This window comes from Rhodamnia argentea, chromosome 3 (assembly GCF_020921035.1).
Source record: "Rhodamnia argentea isolate NSW1041297 chromosome 3, ASM2092103v1, whole genome shotgun sequence".
Lineage (NCBI taxonomy): Eukaryota > Viridiplantae > Streptophyta > Magnoliopsida > Myrtales > Myrtaceae > Rhodamnia > Rhodamnia argentea.
Window position 1 is genome coordinate 31113933 of NC_063152.1, and position 8457 is coordinate 31122389.

The 8457-nt window shown below is 42.8% G+C and overlaps 1 protein-coding gene and 1 non-coding gene across 2 annotated transcripts; one reads left to right on the forward strand and one right to left on the reverse strand.

The window, feature by feature from the left end:
• Positions 1-2615: 2615 nt before the first annotated feature.
• LOC115746533 (flavin-containing monooxygenase FMO GS-OX-like 4) lies at positions 2616-6611 on the forward strand. The gene is made up of 7 exons (XM_030682334.2): positions 2616-3633; positions 4720-4790; positions 5263-5415; positions 5513-5595; positions 5705-5840; positions 5940-6113; positions 6280-6611. Exons 1-7 carry the CDS (start codon positions 2913-2915, stop codon positions 6466-6468), a joined length of 1527 nt encoding a protein of 508 aa, XP_030538194.2. The 5' UTR covers positions 2616-2912; the 3' UTR covers positions 6469-6611.
• A 614-nt stretch (positions 6612-7225) lies between these two features.
• On the reverse strand, positions 7226-7296 carry TRNAG-GCC. The gene has a single exon. It is a non-coding gene; the product is annotated as a tRNA-Gly (tRNA).
• Positions 7297-8457: the final 1161 nt, after the last annotated feature.

The following is an 8457-nucleotide window of genomic DNA, read 5'->3' on the forward strand; positions in this document are numbered from 1 at the left end:
CTTGATAATGAGGATTCGAGACGTGTTGAACATTATGTACGCGTGGGAACGGAGTGCTGAAATGTAGTTGATGAAGTCAGGTAAATGAATGGGCACCCGTTTTCCACTCTAGTTAGCTTCAGCCGAGCAGGTTGTCTTCACTGCCCGGTCGCAGTCGGAGCCGGCCGGTGGACATTGATGATTTCCTTAAACATATTGAATTCTCTGTCCTGCTCGAAAGACAACCATGTCATTTGTTCGTCCATTTATTTATCGATGCTCCAGCACACAACACCCCCCCCCTCTCTCTCTCTCTCTGTTTTCGGTGCGTGTGTGGTCAATGATAATGTCCAGCCATGTTGGCACCGTTTTTTATGCTACTAGCCTGTTCTATTACTACTCTCAACTCTGAACATTAAACCATTTGAATATTAAAGTCACTCGTTCATCTATTAACATAAATTTTTAAAAAGTTTAGCAAAGGTCCAGCAAAATCTTACATTGTATCGGCGCAGGTCTCGAGCTCAAATCTTTTCGGACCCATTATTATATATTACCACGCCTAGTCTTTAGTCAAAGCGCAACTTATGCATGAGAGGAATTATTATAATTGTCGAATGTTACTTTTATAAAATTAGATGTCGCGAAAATAATCGATATTTTCAATTAGTTTAAGCAATTTTATAGCTATGCAACAGTCCAATTCTATGGCACCTCTCTTTCTCTCTCTCTGGGTAGGCTTTACATTTTCTTATTGGTTATAAAGTCATCTAATAAAATATAAGCGGAACATATGTTACACGTCACAAGACTGATTCAATTGAGTCCGAATTGATACCATTGCTCATGGACCCAAATGCTCAACTAATTCGCTTGACATATTTTCTGCTAATAGCTTTTCAGAGGGAAATCTCATGCGTAAGGTTCCGGTTATTTAGCGAAACAACAACTTTCAGGAAACTATTTTTCGTAGTTTCCAGCGTTTGCTTCACGGAAAATAAACAAGTCCAGAAAAATATTTTTTGCCCATGGAAAAAATACCATCAAAAGTGAGGAAAGTCATTTTCTCTTTTGGAGAAGAGGAAAACATTTTCTCTTGCTTTTCTTTTCTTCATATTTTCTTTTTAATTATATATTTTTTTCTTTTTCTTTGTTTTTTTCATTTTTCAAAAAATTTTGAAATTTTATTTATTTTTTATTTTTTACCTTCTTCTTCGGTCGGTCATCGCCATCGGCCATAGCCACGGCCGACACCGATCACAAGTAGGGGTGAGCAAAAAAATCATAATCCATCTAAATCGGTCCGACCAGCACCCAACCGGTTGATTTTGGATGGAACCGGTGGATACCGGTCCGACTCTTGGTTTCAATTTTCTGGAATCGGCAAATACTAGTTCGATTTGCGGTTTGGGGTGGGAACCATCCGACTTGCCCAACTGGACCGATTGTTTTATATAATACAAATGCATATTCTTTTAATTGAAGCCATCTCCCTCAAATGCTCAGAGTCCGGACCCATCCGTAAAAAAAAAAAAAAAAAAGAAAGAGAGAGTCCAGATCCAACTTATTTTCATGTGTGATATGTGTTGTACACTATGGATGCATTTGAAAACCTGCATTAATTAGTTGATCAACTGCAATTGCATTTCCCACAATGCTCGACTCCACTGCTGACAATAATATTGCCGCATGCAAAGACATTGTCCTTAAATTTTTTCATGTGATAAGAATACTGAATGCTAACGTGGAGAATGCACTACCAAAGTCTCAAGTTGAGCCCTTCTCCTTCAACCACTAGGGATTGGTTCCCTTTCTTTTTTAATTGATGTTGGTGTTCCATAGGACCGTAACCGGGATCCAATTGGGAACCGAACTAACCGATGGTTCGATTCTCGGGTGAATTCATGGAACGAGCGGGTGGTTCAAGGTTCGCATTTTGCGGAACCGGTCTCTAACGAGCGATTCTCGATTCTAGAATGGGAATCGCTCATCCCGAAACCGATCACCCCTAGCCACAAGCGAGCAAGGTCAAGCCTCGCCGCCTGTCGCCATGGCCAACGATCGGCTAAAGAAGAATAGAAAACGAAAAAAATAAGAAAATAAAAATAGAAAAGAGAAAATTTTGAAAATTAAAATTTCGAATTTTCTAAAAAAAATAAAAGATAGATAAAAACAAAATTAACTAAAAGGAGTGCACGAAGGATAATTAAATTCGATTTTTCATACCAAATGGAGAAAAATATTTTTCAGTTCATTTTCAGATTTTAAATAAATACCGAAAAATATTATCATTTTCTCAAATTTTTTTGAAAATATGATTTCCCAAAAAATAATTTTCATAAATATTTTATTTTTCGCGAAATGACCTGTAACTAAAGTTATGTTGACGCATAGCAGTTTTTTTTTTTTTGGTCAAGAGTTATTGCCGGGTTGATAATTCATTCCTTTGGTATGATAATATCACCCGACCAAACGGGGTCTGGAATCTGGGGATGTGCACAGCTAATCAAAAGAGAGTATCAATGGTTGATAGTTGATCACGACCGAATTCTGAAACATCGCATATTTTTTTAATGTTTTACCATTACGTAAAGTCGAATTAGAGAAGCTTGGGTCACGTGGAATTACAGCGGCCGTCGCGAAGGCAAACCGCCGATTCTCTCTTCCTTTCATCTTTCTACTCGATCCGATCTATATATACAAGTAGATTGAAGCCGAACCATCCCGAACGACGACGACGTTCTTCGTTCTGGTTGTTCACTGAGCAATTATGGTATCAAGAGGAAGAAAATAGGAGCAGAGGAAGCCAAAAGGGCCCAACACAACGCTTCTTCTTCCCGGGCAGTTCCAAGGTATTTTCTTGCACACAGCGGTAGTTTCTCAGAACATCCTCGCGACCCCAAAAATGGCAAAAAGAATTTTTTTTTTTATATATGTTAGTGGGCCCGAAGAGATTGCCTAGCCGCCCAAAAACTCTCTCGTCGCCATTCGTTCGTCATTTTCCTTTTCGCGCACGAGGGAGTTTCGCCTCCGTAAATCCCATTCACTCGCCCCGATTGCGGTTGTGGGACGACACCTCCATGGCCGCCTCGATGATTTCCCGCCACGTGGCTGTCATCGGCGCCGGGGCGGCCGGCCTCGTCGCCGCCCGCGAGCTCCATCGCGAAGGCCACAGGGTGGTGGTCTTCGAGCGCGAGTCCCGCGTCGGCGGCACCTGGGTCTACACGCCCGGCACCGAGGCCGACCCGCTCGGGACTGACCCGGGTCGTGCCGTGGTCCACTCGAGCCTCTACAAGTCCCTGCGCACGAACCTGCCCCGCGAGGTGATGGGGTTCGGGGACTACCCGTTCCTGGCGAGGGCGGACGGGTCGGGGGACCCGAGGAGGTACCCGGGTCATGAGGAGGTGTTGGCTTACTTGGAGGATTTCGCGAGGGAGTTTGGGCTTGAAGAGATGGTGAGGTTCGAGAAGGAGACTGTGGGGGTTGGGATGGTGGAGGAAGGTGGAAAGTGGAAGGTGAAGTGGAGGATGAGAAATGGCGGCGGCGGCGGCGGCGGCGGCGGCGGTGGCAATGGCAGACGAGAAGAGGACGTTTTTGATGCGGTGGTTGTTTGTAATGGGCATTACACGGAGCCCCGAATAGCGGAAATCCCCGGTAACGTTCCATTTAATTCGCGGTCTCCCTGAATTTTGTTCTGTTCAATTGGATTCCGTAGGCTATGGAAAGATTTGATTTTTGGCGGCTCCTTTTCTTGTTTTTGTTGTGGTACAATGTTCGATGATGGGTTATGTTCCATAATGGAATTGGAATGATAGATCGGATTCGTCGCTCTTTATGAGGTATCTTGCGCCAGTTGCTTAATTGAGCCATGTCTCCTCCAATGAGGAGGGTCTCAGACTCTCAAGAGTATTGCAAAATTCTTCTTCTATGGGGATTCCTGTAACTCTATTCGTCTCAGAAATTTGCTGTGACAACTATGAACGCATTTGCAAAGTATTCTTTTTCCTGATATTCTGATGAGAAGCTAGCGAAAAGTGAACTGAGAATCGGGTGCAAAAAGCGTATCTTTTACATATTAGAACCAGTTCCTGAATGTCTAACCTGATTGGGGACGGAGTCTTAGTTCATATAAAAGCAAATAGAGGTTATCCTTTACTATTTTTCGTTCCATAGTCATGTGAATAAATTGCTTGAACAAAAGATTTAGTCCTCGAAATTCTTCCCTAGGGATGAGTTAAATTTTCGATTTTGCTTCTTTTTGCTTCAGCATCTGTTATTGCTAGTTTGATGTTCTTACAAGTAGCGGCTTCAAAGTCAGCAGCAATCAAAAGTTCAAAGTGTGGGCATTTTGACTCATCAGACTTCTGCTGTCTGGATTTCTCTGGGATCTGCATTTGATCACCTTGTATATGGAAGACCAAATGAAGTACAGCATATTAAAGAAAGTTTTCTCATCTTGCTCCTTATCAGTTGTGTGAGACAATAACTGAGTACATGAAACATTGGTCGCCTGTTCTTGTCATCTCTTAGCAAGGCTGTATGATGGACTTGTCGTATATCATGCCTAACCATAGAGAGATTGGCCCCATAATGGGATGCGTTATCGGAGTTGTCGTCATCGCTTCTGTCGCACTGTCCAAACAAATGAGTACATTCATTTTGGTCGAAATATATCCCGCGCTTATCATTCTCACTTTGTCATATCATGTTATAATCATGGTTTTGGCCACTTCTGCGTAGGCATTGATCTGTGGCCGGGGAAGCAAATGCACAGCCACAACTATCGTACACCCGAGCCATTTCAGGATCTAGTACGTTTCAGGTTTCTACTTCACCTAGTCTTGCTATGTAATGTGTACTTTGTTTACTTTCTATATATTTCTTTGTATTATTGTCACATCCAAATATTACAGTTGCTGCTGTCCATAATAGTTTTCAAACATGCTCTCGAATTTGATGTACTTATTAAATGAGCGGTTAATTTCGATTAGGGGTTCTTAAAGACTGACAGGGCAAAGATTTTGAATCATTCATGGTTCATGAGGGGGTGAACAGAGACTGCTTGGAATGAGTAATCTTTCATAAAGTTAACTGCTCCCATATTGAGTGAACTACTCTATTCAAGAGTTCGAACAATCTGGCATTTTTCTGTGTATGATATTTAGAAACCTATATGATTTTAATTCTACCCTCCCCATTTCTTTTCAGTGCCTTCTTTTTTTCCTGATCGAGATCGCCAAATTGCATGCTTAATAGAATTATTTTTTTTTGGCTTCTCAACAGGTTGTTGTTTTGATAGGGAGCGCTGCAAGTGCCGTGGACATCTCTCGGGACATTGCCAAGGTCGCGAAAGAAGTTCATGTAGCATCTAGATCATACGAGGACAAAACTCTTGGAATTCAACCTGACTACAAGAATCTGTGGCTTCATCCCATGGTAATAATTGGTCCTCTGTTTTCATCACAGTATTCTTGTGAAACTCCGCCACTCAAGTAGTCTATTCAATATGTTTACGAAGCTGAACTAAGTGCAGATCGAAAAGGCCCATGAAGATGGTAAAGTCACTTTCCTTGACGGGGGTTCTGTAGGCGCCGATATCGTTCTACATTGTACCGGGTATTCTTTTACCAATCCCGCTTTGAGTTTCAACACAAAGGGAAACTGATGCTATTGGATATGTGGAAAACGAAGCAGTTCATCATGCTGGTCTCATTTCTTGTTTCAGGTACAAATACCATTTTCCTTTTCTTGAAACCAACGGAATTGTGTCCGTGGATGACAATCGTGTCGGACCATTATACAAGCACGTATTCCCACCACTTCTGGCGCCTCGGCTATCATTTTTAGGATTGCCATGGAAGGTTTATACCAAGCACCGATCATCCTCGTACTCATGCAGTTGATTTCTTCGACTCTTTTCCTTAATCTTTGTAAGTTATTCTCTTGACACGAGTTTCCAGGTCGTACCATTTCCCCAGTTCGAATATCAGAGCAAGTGGATAGCCAGTGCTCTGTCCGGTAGAATCGCTCTTCCATCAGAGGAGGAGATGATGGCAGATGTAGAAGATTTCTACTCTGAACTCGAAGCTGCGGGCATACCGAAGCGATATACTCACAACTTAGCCAACTCACAGGTAAACATTGTGGACACACATGGAGAAAATTTTCAACTGTCAACGGCTTCGATTTCGACAGTTCTGGGAAGCTGTCTCTTGGGACGATCGTTAAAGATTCATGTTTTGACGTAGTTAAGTCCATCCCATTTTGACTAAGTTGCACCTCCTCCTTCTTCTTCTACAGTTTGAGTACAACGATTGGCTAGCGGGGCAGACCGGTTCTCGGCCGTCCGAAGAATGGAGGAAGAAAATGTACTCGGACAGTTCGAGGAAGAGGCGGGCTGGACCTGAGACGTACCGCGACGAGGGGGAAGACGAGACATTGGTTTCGCAAGCGCACGAGGACTTCGCCAAACACCCGTCGCATCGATGATTGTGTAGTTGTGTTTCCTAATAAATTAAGGATGACCTAAAGTAGACCATCCGTGCATCTCACCATTCTTTTGTTCTCCAAAAGGATATTGTATTGGTGATGACAGCAAAGCCAACAAGAACAAAAGCAACATCGTTTGAGAACTCTGCGCATCCAACTGATGTGGTTAGTTTTCTTAACGTGGAGATGGTTTTGGTGAGCTTTCTTTTCAAGGATATCCATTTTATTCTCCGAATAAGTTTTTGAGCAAAGAAACGTATTTAATAACCGACACAAAATTTTTGTTTCCGAAACAGAAATTTATTTGATAACATCATAAAATTTCTATGATTGCGATAGAGGTTAGGATCGGGAGCGGCGGAGCTACGATTGCGGCGACAAACATTCAACAGTTGTGAAGAGTAAATATGTCGAGCGTGTGGGTCGGGGTCGAAAATAGTTCGACCCATATTGTCCACGCAACACGAATCTAATGACTCATACATGATCCGATCCATACCTGTATTACTAAAAACACTTTTATACTTAATTCAATTAAAAAAAATTACATATTATAATCTTTTTATTTATTTATTTTCCTTTTATTTTTATGGTCGCTGGACCGGCCGGCAGTTAAATCCAAAAGAAAATATTTTTAAAATAAAAGGTGGGGGAAAAAAGGAAGCTCAGGGTTGGCGATACATTTGAACCACAGAGGGGATCAGATGGCGTGATGGAATCAACGATCACGATCGCAAGTCGTCACTGCTTCTAGTAATGCACCAGCCGGGAATCGAACCCGGGTCTGTACCGTGGCAGGGTACTATTCTACCACTAGACCACTGGTGCCCCTTGTTTGTCAAAAGCTGGCTTCTTTTTATATTTAGAGACTGGAAAATTCATTTGACGAAGAAACAATCGGCAGCGGCTTGTTTCGCATACAAAATAATTCAATGTCGGCGGTTAATTAAAAAAACGCACTGGCTCACGTAAGATTCTGAGGAGACCATCCCCCACGATACGTCGCGCTCAGACAGACCGACAGGGCGACAAAGAGTAAAACTTACTAATGACCCAATCTCTACCAATTTTTATGAAGTCACAGTGCACACATGAATGACCAAAACCAACCCCAATTGGGACAATAAAGTAACCAGAAACAGCAATCTCCCCCCCCCCGGAAAAACGGTGGATTTTTTCCAAATTCGCACCTGAATTGAACCTCGTCCATCAGAAGGGTGTGTGTAACTGTAAGTCTGCTCTGTCCTGCCTCTTCTCCGATTTGCTGTTGGGGTGGGGGGCAGGGCATTCAAGAGGCTCTGTTTTCCTTGTCTCTGCCAAGAAACCGGGTGGGCGGGGAAGGAAGGGGAGGCGGGGTGCCTCAAAAAATTGATTGCCCTCTCCCTCTCTAGGGTTTCTCCTCGTCGCCTCCTGTTGTGATGTTGTTGCTTATGTTTTTTTTCTTTTTTTTTTGGGAGGGGGGACGCAGACAAGCAGCGAAAGCGAAGAGACAGCACAGCGCCGCGCCGGGCCGCCGGCTCTCTGTTCGTACTAAGATCAGTTTTACATAATGGGCGTACCGCATGACGACCGTGATGGGCCGGACGAACGGGGTCTTTTTTGGCAATGTTCAGCGACCAAATAATAGTTTGCCATGTCGGCCGGTTTTATGTGCTGATTTTTCGTGAGACCAATCTGAACTAGGGCAGGGGAAAGAAGCAAAATGAGAGCAGGAGAGGGGAGAGGAGGTGAGGTGATGTGCACCTGAGGACAATTTTTCAATCAATGAGTGCTTTACGCAAAACACGAAATAATAATGTGTAAATACACTATCAAGTGGTGTCGTGCATCAATTCATTTGAGAGAGTACATAGTTATAATCCTCACATCAATGATGTGTTTTGACAAATCTAATAGCCAAGTTACGATATAAATCTCGGAACTACATAAAGAGTTTTAGCTTCGCTATTCACGTGGAAACGAACATATTTTCTTCACAAAACTACATTC

Bases quoted from the DNA above. Each gene is read 5' to 3' on its own strand.
- LOC115746533 (XM_030682334.2), top strand. From the start codon at position 2,913: ATGTTAGTGGGCCCGAAGAGATTGCCTAGCCGCCCAAAAACTCTCTCG. The intron at 3,634-4,719 runs GTAACGTTCCAT...ACTTCTGCGTAG, and splicing joins CCGAATAGCGGAAATCCCCG to GCATTGATCTGTGGCCGGGG. The intron at 4,791-5,262 runs GTACGTTTCAGG...GCTTCTCAACAG, and splicing joins CCGAGCCATTTCAGGATCTA to GTTGTTGTTTTGATAGGGAG.